Source organism: Aethalodelphis obliquidens, unplaced genomic scaffold (assembly GCF_003676395.1).
Source record: "Aethalodelphis obliquidens isolate GAN/ISIS:26980383/991018 unplaced genomic scaffold, ASM367639v1 scaffold71, whole genome shotgun sequence".
Lineage (NCBI taxonomy): Eukaryota > Metazoa > Chordata > Mammalia > Artiodactyla > Delphinidae > Aethalodelphis > Aethalodelphis obliquidens.
This window is the reverse complement of record NW_020838015.1, coordinates 989,233-1,012,595: the sequence shown is the minus strand read 5'-3', so window position 1 is coordinate 1,012,595 and position 23,363 is coordinate 989,233. Positions and strand designations below refer to the sequence as shown.

At 40.8% G+C, this 23,363-nt stretch overlaps 2 protein-coding genes across 3 annotated transcripts in view; one reads left to right on the top strand and one right to left on the bottom strand.

Moving 5' to 3' along the window:
• TSPAN7 (tetraspanin 7) overlaps positions 1-7,425 on the bottom strand; it is a 136,695-nt gene extending 129,270 nt beyond the window's left edge. The window contains exon 1 of the mRNA XM_027091336.1: positions 7,239-7,425. Within this exon, the coding sequence (XP_026947137.1) occupies positions 7,239-7,319 (81 nt within the window). The 5' untranslated portion in view covers positions 7,320-7,425. The remainder of the gene's footprint in view (positions 1-7,238) is intronic.
• Positions 7,426-7,552: 127 nt separating this feature from the next.
• RPGR (retinitis pigmentosa GTPase regulator) overlaps positions 7,553-23,363 on the top strand; it is a 267,450-nt gene continuing 251,639 nt past the window's right edge. For both annotated transcript variants that reach the window (XM_027091320.1, XM_027091321.1), the window contains exons 1-2: positions 7,553-7,691; positions 13,879-13,959. The gene's annotated coding sequence lies outside the window, so the exon portion shown is untranslated. The remainder of the gene's footprint in view (positions 7,692-13,878; positions 13,960-23,363) is intronic.

The following is a 23,363-nucleotide window of genomic DNA, read 5'->3' as shown; positions in this document are numbered from 1 at the left end:
AAATGGGTACCAGAAATTTGAGGTAAGTCTGTAGTATGCCAGATAACAGAGAAGCTTGGAGGAAACAGCAAAGAAAAGCAAACTTTAAAAAAAAATCACTAATATTGTCAGAAGGATTTTAAAATATTACATTTATGAAACAAGAGCAGGATGCTAGAAAAAGAAACGCTTAGGCCTCAACAGAGAGCTCCTAGATATCAACATATAAAACAAATGAAAAATGCAATAACAGGCAAGGTAGGCTGGGAGGGATCTCCCAGAAAGTAGAACAAAAAGACAAAGAGAATTAGAAAACAGAAGGGGAGACAGAGGATCTAAGAGGTCCAGCATCGAAACAGAGAGAACAGAGAAAATGAAGGGAAATTTAATATAAAACAAAACAAAAAAACAATTCAAGAAAATTTCCCCAAACGGAAGGATATGAGTTTGCAGATTGAAAGGGTGCAGAGGAAAGAGATAAAAATAAACATACGCCAAGGGGTAGTATTGTGAAATTTCAGAGCACTAGGAACAAGACAGAGATTCCAGAAGCTTTCAAAGAACAGCAGAATTTAAGAAGAATCAAAATAACATTTGATTTCTCAACAGTAACAATACCAAGAGACCTGGGGAAAAGAGGAAGTGGCAGCAAAGTTCTGAGGGTAAATGATTTACAAACTAGAATTCTATACTCAGCCAAACTATCAAATTAAATGCAAGAGCACAGTAAGGTCTGCACAACTGCAAGGTCTCAAAAAATTAACCTCCCATGCACTCTTTTCCAGAAAGTTACTAGGAGATTTCCTCCACCAAAATGGATGAACGACCAAGAGAGAGGAAGACTGGACATCTAGAAAACCAAGGATACAACATAAAAGGAGACAGAATTCCCCAGGATTATGGTAAACGGAGATTATAATGATGTCAGCTGCTTCAAAGGCCTGGAGAACACTAGCCCAGATCGAAGGTCAGAATGCTCTGGGACAAATGTCTCTAAGAATAGGAAACTGATAGGATACACAAAGTGTTTCAATACACTAAGTGAAGATATGCAGTTCTTGGGGAGAATACGGGGATAATTTAGTGATAAATAAAGAAAATTAACAAGCGAAGGATAAAACAAGGCAATTTTTAACTGAAGGGAAAACAAAAAGATGGGCAAGCAATCATAATAGACACACTACATGGTTCAGCTGTGAATAGGCTTCCTAATTGCATTAACGTGATCACTGACTACTGCTCTAACCAAGATGATATATGATAATGATAAACTGATAAAAGATATATTGGGGTCTACCCAATTTAGGAAAGATGGGAGTGAGGGAGAAGGTGGTAGGAGAGCTAGATCTTGATCTTCCATAGTAGGAAGACAATATATAACATCTAATACTGAAAAGTCCAGCAGATTAACTACATTACTTAGAAATGAAGGTAACATGCTAAGAGCAGCAGCTAGTAAAAGTTGGTAAACATTCTACTGAAATACCTGGCATAGAAGACATTCAATGAATGTTTGTTGAATTTCACTGATATGCAAAGGAATACGTATAAACTTTGCTATGTGCCCAAATTCGAACACTGTAAAACATTAGGGGCTGTTCTTTAAGACTTTTTCCCCTCTATTTAACCCAAGTACCTAAACTTTCTGGATGACAAAAGAGAAGAAACATTTTGACTATTATTTCTTTCAATCTTCCCCCAAGAAAGATTAGTGATGCTTCCCAAATTTTAAAAAAATCACTAATATTTCACTTTAAGAGAATTTGATAGCACTATTGATAAAGTTAACTGCCTCCCTGGATAATCAAAGAAACCAAATCCAATATACACTGGAATGAAGCAAGGATATTTCTCTTCACAGTATTATTTAGTGGATGTAGCTGTAGTGGATTTAAATCTAAGCTCAGAACACAGATGAGTGTTTAAAATACATTAAAAAATTTCTAAATCAAAACAGAATTTACCTTATCTACTGTATAGCACGGGGAACTCTACTCAATACTCTATAATGGCCTATGTGGGAATAAAATCTAAAAAAGAGTGAATATATGTATACGTATAACTGATTCACTTTGCCGTACACCTGAAACTAACACAACATTGTAAAGCAACTATACTCCAACAAAAATTTTTTTAAAAATGGAATTTACCTTGTAAGCATCATATTGATAGTTTTCCTGTTTGTTGTTGAAAAAATTGTATTTGCCATGGAGAGATATTTTTGTATTAGGGTAAGATAGATATCTTTTTAATTCAAACATAGCAAATTCAATTCCAATTAAAATTTTAGGTAACTAAAATGTCCGGCAAACTAGCTGATCATAAAAATATAATAATTGAACTAACATTAGGATAAGTGAGTCTTATACAGTCCTCTACTCCACCTTTCCACACATCACTGTCAGGAACACATTTAAACCACCACAGGTAGACAGGAAATATCATTTTAAAAAGCCTCCCAATTGAGATGAGTTGAAATAAATACATGAGCCCAAGAGTAGTCAATAAAATTTCATTTATTCATTCATTCATTAAGTAAATACTTCCAGAGTAAACCTGTTATGTGTCAGGTACTGTTTGCTAGTCTTAAAGCACAAGATAACTTACTCCTAGGTGTGTTTTTTTTTTTCCTCTTCTATAAACCTGAAAATGAAACGTACAAATCAAAGAGAATAAAGGAGCCATTTACCTAACATTCAGGTGATGCTATCTAACCGGAGGACAGATCGTCCCATCCATTTCAACACTATTATATAAAGAACTACCTACCTTTGTCTTCAAATAAAGAACTATGGTGCGCCATGGAGAATGTTTTTCTTCTTACTTGCGATTGTGTTGAGAATGCTCGGGTATGGAGGTTCCAAACAGTATACATTGGGAGTCTTGCATAAGACTCTCTTTTTTTACATAGGACTTACTAGTATACTATGTAAAGTTCACTAGTGCAGAGGTTGTAGGCACTGTTGACATTTTGAGCCATAAAACTCTTTCTTGTGAGGGGCTGTCCCGTACCTGGTAGTATGCTTAGCCGCACCTGTGGCCTCTACCAACTAGATGCCAGTAGCACCCCACTCCCAGCAGTAACTAAAAAATGTCTCCAGACATTGCCAACTATTGGGGGGGAGGCAAAATTGTCCCCTGTTGAGAACCACTGCTTTAGAGGAACATCTCAGAGAGGGAGAGTGATTATAGATAGAAGAGGAGGCCAGATAAAACAAAGATCTCTCTTTCATAACTGTAGATACATCAATCTCTTGATGCTACTCGTCTACCACCATTTTAAGCTCAAATGTCTTCTAGTCCTAAATCTAAACTGAGCTAAGGGAAGAGAAGCAGTCCCATTAAAATGATTCACTGAGAACAGGAAGGAAAAAAATTCTGCCTAATCTTTCCTCCATCTTTCACTTAAAAGAACACCAAGATCATCCTCTTTGTTAATTACCTAACATAACTCCAGAAGTTTTGACAAATATTTGAGTACCTACTATGTGCCAGACAGTTCTAGGTGCCAGAGAAAGATAAAGTTATCAACTGCATTTACTGAATTGTTGTCACTCTTATAGACAGTGTTTTCTTCATAGTCTTGCATTTGGTGAAGGATTCTTAAATATGACACCAAAAGCACAAGCAACAAAAGAAAAATAGGTAGACTGGACTTTATCAAAATAAAAAACATTTGTATTTCAAAGGATACCACCAAGAAAGTGAATAACCAACACACAGAATAGGAGAAAATATTTGCATATGATATACCTGATAAGAGACTTGAGTCAAGAATACATAAAGAACATATACAACTCAATAATTAAAAAATAACAAAATAAAAATTGATCAAAGGATACGAAGAGACATTTCTTCAAGGAAGATATACAAATGACCAATAAGCACATACAAAGACGCTCAACATCATTACTCATCAAGGAAATTCAAATCCAAACCACAATGAGATACCCATTAGGATGGCTAGAATTTTAAAAGTCAGATAATAACAAATGTTGGCAAGGATGTGGAGAAATCAACATACTCATACACTGCTGGCAGGAATGTAAAATGGTAGTCACTTTGGAAAACAGTCTGGCAGTTCTTCAAATGATTCATCACAGTTACCATATGACCCAGCAATTCCACACCTAGGTATATACTCAAGAGGAATGAAGACAGGTTCACACAAAAACTTGTACATAAATGTTTGTAGCACTGTTACTCATAATAGCCAAAAGACAGAAACAACCCAAATGTCTAGCAGTGGACAAATGAATGAACAAAATGTGATACAGGCATACAGTGGAGTATTATTTGGCCATAAAAAGGAATAAACATGGATGAATTTTGAGAACGTTACGCTAAGCAAAAGTAGCCATTCACAAAAGACCACATACTGTATGATTTCATTTAGATGAAATGTCCAAAAAAGGGAAATCTATAGATACAGAAAGTAGATTAGGGCTTCCCCGGTGGCGCAGTGGTTAAGAATCCGCCTGCCAATGTATGGGACACAGGTTCGAGCCCTGGTCCGGGAAGATCCCACATGCCATGGAGCAACCAAGCCCGTGTGCCACAACTACTGAGCCTGCGCTCTAGAGCCCGCGAGCCACAACTACTGAAGCCCGCACGCCTAGAGCCGGTGCTCCGCAACGAGAAGCCACCGCAATGAGAAGCCCGCGCACCGCAACGAAGAGTAGCCCCCGCTCGCCGCAACTAGAGAATGCCCACGTGCAGCAACAAAGACCCAACTCAGCCAAAAATAAATAAATAAATACATTTATATTTTTAAAAGAAGAAAGATTAGTGATTGCTTGGGGTGGTGGGGCTTATTGGGAGGACAAGGGGAATGACAGCTAAAGTGCATGGGGTTTCTTTTTCAGGTAATAAAAATGTTCTAAAATTGACTGGGGTGATGGTTGCACAAATCTGTGAATATACTAAACCCACTGAATTGTACACTTTAAAAAGGGTGAATTATATGTTATGTGAATTACTTCTCAATAAAGCTGTTTAAAAAGAAAAACAGCATTTAAGGTACAATGGAGAACACAGCATTTGGACCATGGTTTATTAATGAAAATGTCTTGCTTAAAATACCCTTGCATCTGGAGAGATCTCATTCTTTGGTTGTGAAGTATGAAATGATTATTGAAGGCTATTTAAACTACTGAAAATGCTTTAGGTAAACACTTTAAGACTATGGAAATCTTGGAAGTAGGAAAACATTAAAATGCAGGCATCAAGGAACTTCAGAGGACATAAAATTCTGTGCTTAAGATGTATCGGGGTGCATTAGGTAATTAGATTCATGAGGTGGGGGGGAGGTAAGCCAAGAAGAGTTAAAGAGCTCATATGAAAAGGCTTCGTCTAGAAGACTCCCTTCTTTACCAGCCTGCAGGGACGCTGAAAGATTTTTCAGGAAGCTAAAAATAATCACCCATATGATTTACTCCAGTAACAAATAGGAAGTCAAGTAAATACTAAAGGACCAAACACAAAGAGATTTAATGAAACAAACAAACAAAAACAGCTAAGCCAGTTCCGAGGAATGGCTACTGGGAAGTTTCAGCAACCAGCATGCATTATTGCTTTTTCCAAGAAGAACATAATATAGGATCTGTGCAGAGCTCACAATTCCACTGCTGAAATTTTTCAACCTGTGCTGTTTTCAGTCCAAATAAAGTCCATTTCTGTGGTTGCCTTGTGTGATATACCTGTTATTCTATCTTATCTCACTGCAGAGTTCTTGGTATGCCTGGTCTCCAGAGTCCACAATTCCCCGACCTGAAGAATCACCAATGCCAGTGACAAGGAATGTCCGCGGGGGTGGGGGCACATTAGGGATTTTTTTTAAAAATCCTTAATAAATCTCAGTTCCTGTCTTGGTCATTACAAACAGCTTGTTTCACCATCAAGCCGAGTCTGGGTACCTCATAAAGCACTGTGCCCCAGTTTCAAACCAAAATTAGGACCAATTAGGGCTAATTGGCAAAGAGAAAAACAACCAAAGGCAGGACTGGCTTTTTCTGCAGAGCCTCAGGTTTCAAAATGACTGCCTTGAACGCTGAAATGACCCAGATTATTTGTGTGTGTGTGTGTGTGTGTGTTGGGGGGGGTGATGACAGACATTCATTCTCCTGCAGGGTGGCTGTGGCTTGGTGTAGGAAAGGAGAACTTGGGGAGAAGGGAGTCGTCAACATGGAAAGAGAAATAATGGGGAATGATCTTTAGGTACCACCTACTTCAAATGAATCACTGCAGTGTCAGCCCTGCACTGACTCCACGAATTGCCAAACAGGATGAGGTAAGGCACAAGCCTGGAGCACCCCCCGCACCCCACCGCCCGCCCCGCTCCTCCTCCTCCTGCGCGCAAAAGCGCGCATAGCTCCGCGAAGCGCACCACGCAGCCCCCCAAGGCTTCGGCTGAGGGGCTGACGTCATCCTTCTGCAATGAGCTTCAAGGACCGGTAGCAGCACCAGTTAGATGGGGAGCAGAGTTGAGGCGCTACTGCTGTCACCAAGTGGCTGGGGTCCTTCCCCAGGGCTCTGCGGATTGGGTTTACGCAATGACAGAAAGATAAGTGTAAGGGTGCAAGGGCGTGGGAAAAGGGTCCTAAGACCCATCTCCTGGGTCGCCGAGAAAGCGCAAAGATGCCCCTGGGTTATGTAAGACCCTCTCCCCTCTGTGCGTCTCCGCGCGGCAACGGCGCCCGCCCCCCATCACTGCGTTTGGAGGCCTTTGGTCGCCCTTGCCCAGCCAGGCAGCTCAGGGCTCCCAGCGCCTGCCTCTCGCAGCCCCGCGGGGTCGGGAATAACCGGGAATCTGGGATCAAACCCTGCACTCTCGCGCCTGCTCCCAGCCGGCCACAGGTTAGCTCCAAGAGACACCGCGAACGGGCTGCTAAGGGAGGGTGGGGAGGGGTGTCCAGAGTGGAAAACAGACGAATAAACCCGCAACTTTCCCCAAAGGCTGACCCTAACCCGCGAGTTAAAAAAATAAGTCAATGCATTAAAATATTTTGGAAAGGTCGGCAACCTGCAGTCACCGCCACCACGCAGCCCCTTACACCCTGCACCGGGCGGGGTCCAGGGTCTGAGCAGCCCCAAGCCTGCACCCCGCCATCCTGCAGCCCCAGCCCTGCGTCTGTCTCCTGAAGGAGGGGACCGAGATTTGATATTTGCTTTGGGTTTTTTCCTCCCCCTTCCCTTCCCGGAGCATCACTACACTGACCGATGGACGGCGGCCCAGCCGCCGGTCAGGCGTAGCCACTCACCCAGAAGACGAAGGAGTAGATGATGAGGAGGGTTTTGAGACAGGTTATCACAGGTTTGGTCTCCATTCTCCTCGATGCCATACTACAGAGCTCCGGCGGCAGCGGCGGCGGCGGCAGCGGCGGCGGCGGCGGCGGCGGCAGCGGCGTGCGGCGGGCCGGCGCGCGGGAGGGGGAAGGAGGCGGGGCGGGGCCGGGCGGGGCGGAGGCGCGTGCCGCGAGAGCCCCCGTGAGCGCGCAGACGAGACGTTGCGTGTGCGTGAGCGCGCACTCGGCAGAGCCCCCGCTGAAGGAACAGGCCGGCAGAGACTGCGCATGCGGAGAAGGCCGCCCGCCTCCGCGAGCCCGCGCAGTCTCAGACCCCGAGCCGAGGAGCGGGGCAGGGCAGCCAGGAGGGAGTAGGAGAGCCTGGATGGAGGCCGGGTCGAAGGTCAGGGCCTTTTCGTGGCCGCCGTGGTACGTGAGTTTCTGCTTTGTACACAATGGGGCTTTACATTTGCAGGGTTGTCTGCATCTGGTTTATTGCTATCCCCGGAAAGCAGTCAGGTTTCTGCATTTGGACGCCCCACCAGGCCTCCTCAGATGGAAGTGGCCCAGTAGTCATGTCCTTGGAACAAGCAGGCCTTGTCTCTGCCAGTAACAGACTGTGGCAGGTGGCCGGAGATACAGCTGGAGGGATAGTCAGGAACCCGGGAACTCAGACAGACACGCCCAGTCCTTGCCAACGCGGGAGCTCCATGTTTTAGATTTCCTCACATTTTGAAATGATGAAGCCGAATGACAAGAAGTTTCTGTATGAAGGTACCATTGTTCCTGCACATAAAATGTATAACAGATAACAGAAAAAAAAAGTTTAAAGTCCCTGAGACTCATTTTTCCCACCCCAACAAGTACAGACCACCTCACACTAAAAGAGAACTGTTTCAGGGTCAAAAAATACAGTTAAACAACAATTCAAAAGTTGCTCAAAAAGCTAAACATAAAGTTACCATATGACCCAGCGATTCCACTCCTAGGTATAGAACCAAAAGCAATGACAACTTGTCCACACAAAAGCCTGTCCATGAATGTTCATAGCACCATTTACCATAGCCAGAAACAACCCCAATGACCATCAATTATGAATGGATGAACATAATATAGTACATCCATACAATGGAAAATTATTTGGCCACAAAAAGGAATGCAGTACTGGTACATGCTTTAACATGTATGAACTTTGAAAATACGCTAAATGAAAGAAGCCAGACACAAAAGACCACATGTTGAACTGTCCATTTATAGGCAATGTCCAGGATAGATCCATTGAGACAGAAATAGATTAGTGGTTGCAGGGGGCGGCAGGAATGAGGAGTGACTGTTAGTGAGTAGGGGGGTTCTTTGGGGAGTGACAACAGTGTTCTAGAATTAGACTGTGGTGACGGTTGCACAATTTTGTGAATATACTAAAAACCACTGAATTGGACACTTTAAAAGGGTGAATTTTATGGCATGTGAATTATATCCCAATAAAAAAGTAACGTACTCTCCACCCAGATTTCCTGTGGATGGTTTGTAGAGGAACACACAGTACAGATTCTGTGGGAGATTTCACTTGATTCCTGAGAGAGTCTGCAGTCAAAACAGCAGCACTGTCACAGGCTAACTCAGTTGTGGATGATGTTAAGGATACCTTTTGTGAAAGAGTGAAAAACAGTCAATAAAGCTTGAGGAAAGCCTGCCAAGGTCGGTTGCAGGAGTAATTATTACCGCCAATGGGTTGTACATGGTCCCAGGTCAGTGAGGTCATTGTATAAACAGGACACAAATATGAGGAAGAGGAGAACTTGCTTAAGGTAATGATCAACCATAACAAAGAAGTATGTGGACATAGAGAGGAGTAGAGAAGAATATGGGTGCAGGTGAAAAAAGGATTAGGGAACAGATTGGCAAGGTTTCTCTTATAAAGGAAGACCTTGCACAATGATTCTCTACTCTGGTTGCTCATTTGCATCACCTGGAGAACTTAAAACAATGACAACAACAAGAACAAAGCTCTGACTGCCTGTGCCCAATCCCAGGTAGCCTGAGTCATTTGGTCCAGAGTGAGGGCTCAGCAGTTTTTAAAGTTCTTCAGGTGGTCCTAATAGGAATCAAGAGTGGAGGGACGCTGTCCCTACTGCAGTGAGCTCAAACCCAACTTCAGAAAGGAGCTTTCTCCTTCATTTTTACAGTCCCTGGGCAGCAACAAAAGAAGGATACTGAAGATTTCAAACCCAGTGAGTACTCTTAGCCAAAAAAAAGTTCTTGCCCATGCATAATTACTCTGTAAAGGGGTCAGAAATCTCCATTTTCAACCCAACAGGGGCACTGCTGAGCATCATAGATAATTTCATGAGTTAATATATGATATTCACAGATGGTGCCCATCAGCTCAACTAACTCACCATTTCACAGTTTGGAGCTTTTTGGGGTCCAGATTCTTGAAAACTTGGACTGTTCTAGCAAAAATAAGTTATTTAAATGTAAAGATAAATATGAATAGTCAGCAATGTAATTAATGGGTAAATTACCATAGTTCATAGCTGGATCCTTGCTATTCAAATTGTGGTTTATGATATAATAGGGTGACAAACCATGCCAGTTTTCCCAGGACTGAGGGGTTTCCTTTAACTCTGCATTTTTATTGCTAAAAGCAAAACCAGTCAGCCACCCTATCAGTGAACTAGCAGCACTGATACCAGCTGGGAGAGTTTACTGAAAATGCAGAACCTCAGGCCTCACCGCAAGCCCATGTTAACAAGGTCCCCAGGGGATTCAGATGCACAGTAATGTCTGTCAGTTGGTCATGGATTGAATTGTATCCTCCAAAATGAGATGTTGAAGTCCTAACCCCATTGCCTCAGAATGTGACCTTATTTGGAAATAGTGTTGTTGCAGATGTAATTATTTAAATTAAGAGAAGGTCATCCTGGAATAGGGTAAGCCCTTAATCCAATATAGCTGGTATCCTTGAAAGAAGAAGAGACCCAGGAAGAGGGCCGTGTGAAGACACAAAGACAAACAGGGTAAATGCCGTGTGACTGATTGAAATGATGCAGCTGCAAGCCAGAAGCGCCAAGGATTGACTGTTACCGCTAGAAGTTAGGAAGAGGCAAGAATTCTACTTCGTCTCAGAGGAAGCATGGCCCTACTGACAATTTGATTTCAGACTTCTGGCCTTCAGAACTGCGAGAAAATAAATTTTCAAAGTTATTTTAAGCCACCCATTCGGGGGTATTTTGTTACAGAGGCCACAGGAAACTAATACATGTCTAAGATTCACTGATCTCCAGTTCCTCAAAATATGACCACAGCTACCATATCACCTAGCACTGTTAGGTGTGACAAAATTGAAAGCAGGTGTTCTAACAAAAACGTGTATATGAGTGTTCACAGTAGCACTAATCACAACAGCTGAAGGGTGGAAACAACTTAAACAAATGTCTATCAACTAAGGAATGGGTAAACAAACTATGGTAAATCCATACAATGGAATATTATTCAGGCATAAAAAGGAATGAAGTACTAACACATGCTACCATATGGATGAATCTTTTTTTTCTTTTTTTAAATTTATTTTTGGCTGCATTGGGTCTTTGTTGCTGCGCGTGGGCTTTCTCCAGTCGCGGTGAGTGGGGGCTACTCTTTGTTGCAGCGCGCAGGCTTCTCATTGCGGTGGCTTTTCTTGTTGCAGAGCGTGGGCTCTAGGTGCCCGGGCTTCAGGAGTTGTGGCTCCCAGGCTCTGGAGCGCAGGCTCAATAGTTGTGGCACACGGGCTTAGTTGCTCCGCGGCATGTGGGATCTTCCCAGAACAGGGCTCAAACCCGTGTCCCCCGCATTGGCAGGCGGATTCTTAACCACTGCGCCACTGGGGAAGCCATATGGATGAATCTTGGAAACTTTATACTGAGTGAAAGAAGCCATACAAATATCACATATTGTATTATTCCATTTTTGTGAACTATCCAGAACAGGCAAATCCACAGAGACAGAAAGCAGATTAATGGTCGCCTGGGGCTGGGGGAGGAGGGAATGGGAAGTGACTGCTTAATAGGTCTAGTGTTTCCCGTTGAGCTGATGAAAAAGTTCTGCAGCTAGAGAGTGATGATGGTTGTACAACATTGTGAATGCACTTAATGCCTCTGAATTGTACACTTTTAAATGGTTAAAAATAGTAAATTTTATGTTATGTATATTTTATCACATACACAAATAACATATAACCACAGCAAGTCCAAAGGCCCTGTGGCCTGAAGGAATGATATATTTGAGGAGCTGACAAAAGGTCAGCAAGGCTCAAGAGCAGGAGCGAAGATGGTGTACAGGAGGCCAGAGAGAGGTCAGCCCATCCAGGTCCTGTTAGATGATGATAAGAATTTTAATATTTTGCTTATAAACAAGGAGCTTTTGATTTTTATTTGTCTTAAATGGAGCAAGTACTGGGAGGAGAACCAGAGTGCCACCAAAGCACCTACGTGGTCCCTGCTCCTCCTGTCACCCCCTCAATCTGTTGTTCCCACAGCAACCAGAGTGATCTTGTTCAAACACAAACCATATCATGTCACCCTCTCACTTAAACCCCTCCAGTGGCTTCCCATCATTGCCCAAAGAATCAGATTTCGACTCTTTCCCCTGACTTAGAAAGCATACATGAGCTGACTCCAACTTCCTCTCCCATGACTCCCCCTGTACCCCTGTGCTTCCGCTGCTCTGGCCTTCTTTCAGCTCTTCAATCAGACTTCATTTTGCCTGAAAGCCTTCATATTAGCTGGTCCTATCTTTAGAATGCTTTGCCCCTTAAACTCTGAATGGCTGGTCCCTCACTTCCTGTCATTTAGATCTCAGTATTGATGTCACCTCCTCGGAAAGGCCATTTCAGATGAAAATAGCCACCCAGTCACTATATATTCTAATTCTCTGCATCACACTTATCTAACATTTTCTTATTTGTTTGCTTGTTTTGTTGTCCTCCTCTCCAAACAGGCAGGTAGTTTTGTCTGTCTTGTTCACTGTTGTATCCCCAGTACCTAGATACAATAGCAACTCAAAAAATGTTGAACAGGGCTTCCCTGGTGGCGCAGTGGTTGGGAGTCCGCCTGCCGATGCAGGGGGCATGGGTTCGTGCCCTGGTCCGGGAGGATCCCGCATGCCGCGGAGTGGCTAGGCCCGTGAGCCACAACTACTGAGCCTGCGCGTCTGGAGCCTGTGCTCCGCAACAGGAGAGGCCGTGACAGTGAGAGGCCCGCGCACCGTGATGAAGAGTGGCCCCCGCTCGCTGCAGCTGGAGAAAGCCCTCACACAGAAACGAAGACCCAACACAGCCAAAAATAAATAAATAAATTTTTAAAAATGTTGAACAGATGGATGGTACATAGTAGTCATTCAATAGATGATTGTTGCCTGATTGAAGAAGGATGTGGTATTTGAAATGGACTTTGAAATATGTATAAGATAATGGCAGGCTTTGAGCAATGGAGAAGGAGATCATTATGGGCTACGGAACAGCATGAACAAAGGCAGAAAGCTAACTCAGATGAGTGGTGAGGTGCACTAGAAGACCCAGAGTAGGAAAGGATGCAGAAATGTAGGTTGGAGGAGGGCCTTACTCAGGCCAAGTTTGACTCTCTTGTTTAGTAGGGGAGTGATGTGATCTGACCCATGTTTTTACCAAAGTAATTTGGGAAGCAGTATGCAGGATTAGAGGTTGCAGAAGAGAGAGACTAGAAACAGGAAAAGAGTTAGGAGATAACTGCAATAACCTAATTGGGAGTTGATGAGGGCTGGGCCTTGGGAAGTGGAAGTGGGGCTGGAGGAGGGGCCGAGGCAGTGCATCTCAACTCTGGCTGCATTAAAATCTGCTGGGGAGCATTTAGACTCGTGCATGCCTGGGCTCCATCCCCCAGAGATTCCGGTTAACTCGGTCTCTGGTGGGACCCCAGCAATCAGTATTTTTAAAAGCTCCCTATATGCTCTAGCTGGGATTGAAATCCCTGGGACAGATAAAAGAAACTGTTCAGAAATAGAATAGACAGCCTTCAGGACTAAGTGGATTTGGGTAGTGAAGGAAAAGGAGGAATTGAATATGACTGACTTCTAGTCTGAGTAAACTTGGAGGACAGCTTTTAAAATGCATAATCTCTATATGGTACATCTAAACAAGGGACTAGTTTACGGTTATTAGCGGGTATGTATATGAAGAACTTTTTTAGTCACAAAAGGACATTTTTGTTATAATATTAAGGAAAAATAAAACAATAGAAAATTTTATATGCATTATGACCTGAACTATGTAAGAACATATAGAAAAGAAATTGGAAGAAAATGTGTATAAAATGTTCACACTGGTAGCTCAGGGGTGGGGGTGGGGTTATAGGTGATTTTATTTCCCATTTTTTATATATACTCTATTTTCCCAAATTTCTAAATGATCATATATAACATTTATAATAAAAGAGGATATTTTATAAAGGAAGCCCTCTACACAAAAGATTAAAATATTCAAGTTTTTAGGGCTTAAGGGGGGAAAATCTTGAACTGTTTTGAGAATTTGCTTAAGTGAACTTTGAGCATATGTCCATTCATCTAAATTTCTGTATTTATTAATATATCTGTGTGTTTCCAGGGATCCCTACCTGAACACTGCAAGTGACTTTTACCCTGGGATTCAGAAATGTCTACAGGACTGAGACCGGACCCGCTAAAGGTATGTTTGCAAAAGCCACTCAGGAAAGCACTCAACCAAAGAAACGAGAGAACTAAGGTTTGCAGATTTGGTCTAAGGGGCCTTGGTGTAAGTATCAGAGAATTAGGGTTGTTCTGAGGACAGCTCGATATATATTATACATGGAATGAATGATGCAGTGTTTCCTCATTAGGGATTTATCCCTGAGCCTTGGGGGAAAGCTGATGTTTAAAAAGAAAGCTAGATTAGAAAAAAAATTTCATAGAGATATTGGGAGCATAAAGTTTTACAGCCAATATAGCCTGCTTGACAAAAAATTTCAGGGACAAAGGGTAGTGTTCTCATTTCAACAGAATGACAGCTGAATGTCTCAGAACATGGAGCAGAAACATAAGCATCTCAGACAGCTTCCCCAGACAGCACAAATTAAAAGGAAGGAAAAGGCCAATGCCACTCTGTGACAGGACTACACTTGTGAGACTATAGTGGCAGGTCTAAGCGATAGCTAGGAAGACCAGATTTTTAAATACAAGTGCTACCTCCCTTCCCACTGGGGACTTTCTGAACATGTTGGGAGGAATTTGAGAGGGATTGAAGTTCTTCAATTTTGGTGTTTTTTTTTTTTTTGACCCGGCAATTCCTCCTCTATGACTTTTCCTTACAAAAATAAATAAATGTACAACATGTATTTATAAGATTACTAATTGCAAAATTCATTATTGGAATAGTGAAAGATGGAAACAATACAAATATTCATCAAAAGTGTCTTGCCATTTAGTCATTCATTCTACAAAATTTTTGAACACCTGCTGTTTGCCAGGTGCTCGTCTAAGCATTGGAGATACAGCTGTGACCAAACCAAACCAGGTCCCTATCCTCAGGAAGCTTGCACTCTTCTGCGGAAGACAAACAATAAAATAAATTTTAGCGTATCCATACTATAGAATGCTATGATGTAGGTATATGTTATATGTTAGGTATATTTATACTGAATTAACACAAAAGGTCTATCAAGATATATATATATATATATATATACACATATATATATAATATATAATTTTTACTTATAAAAACAAGTTACAGAAGAGAATTATAATATTCTTCTGAGACTGTAATAATAAAATGTATTAGATCATTCTTAGGAAAACATCAGGATGAAAGATACATGACAAGCTTTGAATGATGGAATTTCACCTCTGAAAATGCTCATTTGATTTTTTTTTACAAGCAGTATTACATTTATAATAAAAATAAGTTATTAAAAAGAAACACTATAGAGGCTAAACCCTAGAAATGCTTTTTGAAAAATTGTTATTGGGATTTTATATTTATCCTGTGGCTGTTGAGCATAGGGAAATTCAGGTAAAACTTTTGTACGTATGGGGGTACAAAAATTATAATTATGACTTCAGAATAATTCCTTTTGACCTCAACCAAGTGGGAATGCAATGTGAAGAAAATAATTTTTGAGGTAAACTATGTCATTAAAGCTCCACGTGGATATAACAGTGTTGTTCCCGTCATGATGACACACATCTACTTTTGGAGGGACAGAGCAGAGCTATTTAGAGCTGTTCTGTTTTACATATCATTTGTTTACTGCTGAGCTCAAGGACGCATCCCTTTTTAAATGCCTTTCTTAGCAATTAAATAACATTGTCCATTGGGTTCAGAAACTGTCCCATTGATGGCTTTGCTTTCTACATTTATGTTGTATTTCCAGAGAAATAATCTAAATATCCAGCAACAGGGGATTAGTTAAATAAATGATGTTATTGTGCAGTCACTTTTCAATTGACTCTCAGCTATACTTTCGATGCTCTTCTCTGTATCACAGGTGGTTAGAAACCAGTACATTTTCCATATTCCCTTTCAGCTTGCATCACATGATGTTTGCTACTGGGACGCACTGGTGGGGAGACTATAAGGTGGAAAAGAGAGTAGCCTTTTTGTCTGTCTCTAGGGGTCCTTCCAATAGCAATAGAGGCAGCAGCAATGACTACAGGCAACTATTTGTTCCCAAAACATCTGTGGCAGTTTTAACAGATTAGTAAGGCTATGGACTCCTGGGTTTCTACTCAGTGGTAGTAGAGGCAGCAGTAGTACCTCTCACAGATCAGTATCGAGTGTCACAAGTGCAATGGCCCACATATGGGCTCCAGCCCCAGGAGTGGTGGCAGCTTTCAGGTTTCTAGGTAAGACACACTGTGATCAGTTGTTTGCAGAACTGGCCAGAATTCTTTCTCTCCCTGTTTCAACGCCCCTTTGCAATGTGACTTTGCAGTTTTTCACATAAAAAGTGGAATCTGTTTCTCTACTCTTGGAATCTGGGCTGACCTTGTTCCTTACTTTGAACAATAGAAGGTAGACAAAATGGCACTGTGACAGTCCCAAGCCTAGGTCCCAAGAGGACTCTTGGGCTTCTGCTCATTCTCTTAGAGCCACGTGACTGCCATGGAATAAGCCCACACTGGCCTGCTAGAGAGTGAGAAACCATGTGGGTCTGAGTCTAGCCAGTCCTCTTGTCCCAGCTGAGGTCCCCAAACATGTAAAGGAGCCCAGCCAAGATCGGCACAGCCAACCCACAACCAACTGTAGATGCATGAGGGCCCTCAACTGAGACCAGAGAAATACCTAGATGAATCCAGCCTAAATTGTTAACCACAGAATTTTTTCTTAAGTAAATTCTGGTTTTACACGAGTCAGTTTGAAGTGGTTTGTTACGTAGTGATAGCTAACTAATATATACCTTTCTCTCTTTTATTTTTAGCATGTTTTATAACTTTGTAGCAAGTTACTAGCATTAAGTCTGTTCCTGCATTAAATGTATAGAGTGGTTTCTGTTTGCCTGCTGGATACTGACTGTTACAAATGCTATGTCCATAGAATGGGATTCTATCAGATTAATGTTCAAGTAGAATACTTTGACATAGGGAAATTCCCATAGTATGTTTTTAAGTGAAAAAATGAAATTATAAAAAGTACATGTAGTATGATGCCAATTTGGATATATATACACACACACACATAAATAGTGATAATTATTACCTCATGATCTGATATCTGATCACTATGTGATTTTTTTCCTTTACTCTTTACATTTTCTACATTTACTAAATGCTTTGTGAAAGCATGTATTTCCTTTATCATTAGAAAAAATTTTATTTATTTTATTTTAATTTATTTTATTGAAGTATAGTTGATTTACAATGTTGTGTTAATTTCTGCTGTACAGAAGAGTGATTCAGTTAAATACATATATACACACATGCACACATTCTTTTTCATATTCTTTTCCATTATGGTTCATCACAGGATATTGAATATAGTTACCTGTGCTGTACAGTAGACCCTTGTTGTTTATCCACTCTGTATATAATAGTTTGCATCTGCTAACCCCAAAATCCCAGTCCATCCCTCCTCCACGCCCCCCCCTTGGCAACCACAAGTCTGTTCTCTATGTCTCTGAGTCTGTTTCTGTTTTGTAGATAAGTTCATTTGTGTCATGTTTTAGATTCCACATATAAGTGATGTCATATGGTATTTGTCCTTCTCTTTCTGACTTACTTCACTTCATTTAGTATGGTAATCTCTAGGTCAGTCCATGTTGCTGCAAATGGCATTATTTCATTCTTTTTTATGGCTGAGTAGTATTCCATTGTATATATGTACCACATCTTTATCCATTCATCTGTCAATGTATATTTAGGTTGTTTCCATGTCTTGACTATTGTGAATAGTGCTGCTATGAACATAAGCGTGCATATATCTTTTTGAATTATAGTTTTCTCTGGATATATGCCCAGGAGTGGGATTGCTAGATCATATGGCAACTCTACTTTTAGTTTTCTGAGGAACCTCCATACTGTTTTCCATAGTGGCTGCACCAATTTACATTCCCACCAACAGTGTAGGAGGGTTCTCTTTTCTCCATACCCTCTCCAGCATTTGTTATTTGTAGATTTTTTTAAATGATGGCCATTCTGACTGGTGTGAGGTGCTACCTCATTGTAGTTTTGATTTGCATTTCTCTAATAATTAGCAATGTTGAGCATCTTTTCATGTGCCTGTTGGCCATCTGTGTGTCTTCTTTGGAAACATATCTATTTAGGTCTTCTGCCCAGAAAAAATTTTTATTTTAAATTGTTAATTTTTCAGGATATCTAGATTGATATTTGGTTTGGGGGAGCCATGATGCTTTCTGTAACTCCCTCTTTAGCAATGTATACAAAACGAGTGGGTTTTGTTTTTTGTGTTTTTTTAAAAAAAATAGGTGACAGGGGAACAGTGTCTTATATCTGCTAACAGTGTCCCAAGCTAGGTTGCAGTCACCCTTGTTGCCCTGTAATCCATGATCACACAGTAGCATATGAAGTGGGACATAAATCATATTTTTCTTTCTACTTTCTAAATCCTTCAAGTCACCTGACAACAAAGCTGCTGAAATATCTTCCTGACATGTATCCCCTACATGTGTCCAGCTCTAGATAATTCACTCGGCAGGTGTATAAATCTTTGATTGCTCATAATCTTCTATTAAAAGGATGTTATGCTTTTATACTGACTTCACTATCTGTGTAAATGCTGTATTTATCCTGCGACATAAAAGATATAATTGATGGAAACATGATTCAGAAGCATTCAGCCAAAAGGTAATAGTTCCAGATATACAGGTTCTGTGCAGTTTTTTTTAATTAGTTAATTAATTTGTTTATTTGGGGCTGCGTTGGGTCTTCCTTGCTGTGCACGGGCTTTCTCTAGTTGTGGCGAGCAGGGGCTACGCGTTGTGGTGCGCTGGCCTCTCATTGCAGTGGCTTCTCTTGTTGTGGAGCACGGGCTCTAGGGCACTCGAGCTCAGTAGTTGTGGCTCATGGGCTCTAGAGCGCAGGCTCAGTAGTTGTGGCACACGGGTTTAGTTGCTCCGCGGCATGTGGGATCTTCCCGGACCAGGGCTCGAACCCGTGTCCCCTGCATTGGCAGGTGGGTTCTTAACCACTGTGCCACCAGGGAAGTCCATTTTTTAACCATTTTAGTCATTTATATCGTAATGTTTATTGACCCTATTTTTCAAACCCAAAGATTGATTAGTGTTCTCTGACTTCAGTAGGAATATTCTCTACATAATAGTGACTAATGTATTTTAGTTAGATTCATTTATTAGAGAAGTATCTTTGTACTTTAATAAAACAATACATAAAAATGAGTATGTTGAAATTCCTTCTATTTACAGTGAAATGTACTTCAGATATTCAACCATGCAGATGTTAAATAACCGAGACCAGAGCCCTTATTTAAATGTATAAGTGGCTAAATTTAAGGTGAAGACTGGGCCAGCACGGCTAAAGCAGAGTGGAACATTGAGCTGATTATCAATGAGTTAACCTCTAAATTCAGTCCATATGCATGACCCTGATCCTAAACTTCCTTTTGTTAGAACTATCCCCGTCAGTGAGCTGATGACTGCCAATAATTGGGTTATATCATGATCATAATTAGAAACATTTATTGATCGACTGTTGGCATCAGGATTTGAACCCAAACAGTCGCATGTAGGTGCCTGCACTCTTGACAATGGGTTTTGAAGGCAGACTGACTGGGTTTCCTCCTGGCCTCTGCCACTTACCAGTCTTCACATCTGTAACATGGGGATATCAGTAGTTACTACCTTATTGTCTTCACATGAAGCAATATATGTGAAGTGCTTGGAATAGTTATGGCATAGTGGGTGTTCAATAAATATTAGTCGTTAATGTAATAGCACTGTGCCAACTCCTAATTACAAAAGCTTAGATGTAAAAGGAGCCTCAAAGACGATTAAGTTCACTGTTTTTCAACTGCAGGTCACAACTTGTTAGTGAACTGTGAAATCAATTTAAGGGCTCACTCCCAGCACTTAATAAACCAAATAAGAGTATAATCAAATAGAAATTATCAAAGTGCATTGCATGTAATAAGGGTAAGTGTTGTTTCATGAAACATTGTTTTGGAGAGATAGCAGACATGATTGATGCTCTGCTCACATCACCTCAGGTCTCTTTTGCTGGTTCTGCCCATCCCTCAGTGTCTTTGTGCTTCTTTCCTAAAGAATCTTCTCTGTAGTTTTTCAGAAAACTTCCCTTCAGCTACTGGAGACATGGTAGCCCAATGTATTTGTATTATTCATCTGTTGTCGCATAATAAATTTTTTAACAACCTAGTGACTTAAAATGGCAACATTTTTTATCTTACACAATTTCTGAGGGTCAGGAATCCAGAAGTAACTTAGCTGGGTGGTTCTAGCTTAGAGAGTATCATGAGATTTCAGTAAAGCTAATAGCTGGGGCTGCAGTCATCTCAAGGTTTGACTGGGGCTGGAGGATCTGCCTTCAGACTCACTCCTGTGGTTGTTGGCGGGCCTCAGTTCCTTGCTGGCTGTTGGCTGGGGGCCTCAGGTCCTTGTTATGAGAGTGCATGTCATGGACCTCTTCATAGGACTGCTCACAAAATGAGACCTTGCTTCCCACAGAGGCAGTGAAGAAAGAGAGAATCCAAGATGGAAGCCACAGTCTTTCATATCTTAATCTCAGAAGTGACATACCATTACTTCTGCTGTATTTCATTGGTTAGAGTGACCAACCATGGAACAGCGTAGGCAGGAAGGTGTGAATCCTACAAGGCCGGGATCATTGGAGGCCACCTTTGGGGACTGGCTACCACAGGTACCATGAACTTAAATGCCTGGGAGGTTACATCCTGCTGGGGTGGCCTGTAACCAGTGATTGATTGACTAGGGATGAAATATGAAAGCCCAGCTTTCTTGTCTCAAAGCGAGTCAGTCTCTGGTGTATCTTACGTTCCAGAGCTTCCCACGGGATCAGGTTGAGGCTGAGACTGCACCTGAAATTTGATCCCTGGTTGATTTCTGCACCTTTCCTGCTCTGCCACCTCCATTCCCATACCACTTTCTCCCGAAAACATCTTTGATAAGTCATTTGCAGTCAAATCCTTACCTCAAGGTCTGCTTCTGGGAAACCCAACCTAGGGCAAGGCGGTGTGTATGTGTGTGTACTGGGTCAATATAAAACATTTCTTATCGTAAGTCATGGTTAAAAATGTTGAATTTTTTAAAAAAATAGTTTAATCTATATCCATTCCTTCATTTTACAACTTAGTAAACTGCAGCCCAGGCAGGTAAAGTGATTAACGCACTATTACCCAACCGTTAGTGGTTTGATGAGTCCTTGGTTTTATTTTGACTTCCTGTGCTTAGCCTCTGCTTATAATATCACTTCCATTGGATTGAACTTCAACTCTGCCACTTGATAATTGTGTGACTAAAGTCAATTCAGTCCTTCTGGGCTTTAGTCCCCTGATCTGTAACATGAGGATAATAACTGCTCTGAGTAGAAGGAGAAGGTTGGATCAAAATGAAATCAAATTCAGGCTTCACCACTCACTGGCTTTCCCCGCCCCCCCCCCAGTTTTTTTTATTGTGATAAAATACACATAACAGAAAATGTGCCACCTTAACCATTTAAGTACAATTCAGTGGTATTAGGCACATTCATATTGTTGTGCAACTATCACCACCATCCATCTACATAACTCTTCATCTTGCAAAACTAAAAACTCTATACCCATTAAACAATAATTCCCCATCCCCCCTCGCCCTAGCCCCTGGGAACCACCATTCTACTTCCCGTCTCTATGATTTACCACTCACTGGCTTTTTGTCCTTAAGCAAACAATGCGTTTTCATTCCCCTCATCTTGGATGGAAAGAGACTAATAGTTTATAGTGTACAGTTTATCAAAGTACCTGGTTTTTATAACCAACGGCAGCTGCAATTATTATCATGTACATGGAAGTGCTTTGTAAACTGTAAAGCACCGTAAATATGTGAGTCATTATGGTTATTGTTATAACACTACACATTAATAGGACCCCAAATTCTGCTTATTCTTATAGGGTTATATATCAAAGCATTATAAATTTTTGATCAACCTCATGTCATTATTTTAAAACAAGCTATGTTAATAGTATCACCAAGCTTGTTTTCCTCTGGAAAAAAATCAATTTTTCTTTATGGGAAAATTATCTGAAAAATCTTTTTCTAAATGAGTGATTTTGTATTTTAAGTCATTTTTAGTTATGTGGAAAAGCATACGAAAGATAAATTGTAAATATGTGAGGTGTTTTAGTTCTTTGTATCTCTGGTAATATTTCTGACAGTAAGGGAGAATTTGATAATGTTTAGCTTCCAGGGACACTTCTTCTTTGACTAAAGAAGTGGAGTGATTTAACAGTGTGTATTAACATGAGCTTATATCTCCATTTGGAGCTACCACAACTCTGTCCTGATGGATCAAATATTTCAAAGTTTTAAGGAGAAACAGTTAAATGGATCATATAAACAGAAATTTTAGCAGAAACCAGAAGAAAAGATGTTTTAAAATGTAATAACTTGAGGCCTATATTTAGAAAAGAACCTATTTGCACTTGGGTTTGCCTGTCTGCAAATTAGAAGAATGAATTTGCCTACACAGGGAAAAAATAAAGCCTGATTCCGGCTGAGGGTCTGTAAAACTAGTTTTTGGTTTGGGGAGTTTTGTTTGTTTGTTGTTTTTTAGTTAAAAAACAACTGAGTTCATTGAAAACTACGGCCTTCTCTGTAAAGAAACAAGCACCCGTGTACATTTCTGGTGGAAAATAGTAAATATATCTCTTATGAAAGGCAATTTGGCAGTATTCATCAAAATTACACATGCAGTTTGGACCCGGGAATTCTTCTGGACATGTACATGTGTGCACGTACACGTCACTTATTCTGTCAAGTGTTTCTTTTGTAGCTGAATAGATTATATAGATAATACAGGGTCTCTAAGAAGACCTCAGGAGACTTGAAAAACTTTTACAGGCATCAAAATGAACATTTATCTACCAAATGTGTACACACACATATATAAGAAAGTTTATATGCGAGGCTGTTCATTGTAGTTTTTTTTAAAACTTTGATAATAGATAAAAATTTGGAGGCCACCCAATGTCCATCAACTTAGGATTGGTTTAAGAAATTATGATACATCCACACAATAAAATGCTATGCAATTATGAAAAGATTGAGGCTGCTTTTTCTGTGCTGAAGTGCTACAAACTCTAAAATATATTAAGTAAAAATGTCAAGATGTAATACAGTGCATATGCTAACTTTTATGTAAAAAGGGAGGAAATATTAATATTTATGTTCAAACACTGGATAAGCAAACAAAATACCCACTTTCTCAAAAGTAGAGATAAAATAATAAAATGCACATGTTCAGTCCTTCCCTCTGCATAAAAAAATGTACTAATAATTGAAAAAAATTGTTCTCAGCATTTGAACTTGTCTCTGAGAGGGTCAGGCATCAGTCTCCCAAACCCAGAGGTAGGTGTGAAACTGAGTG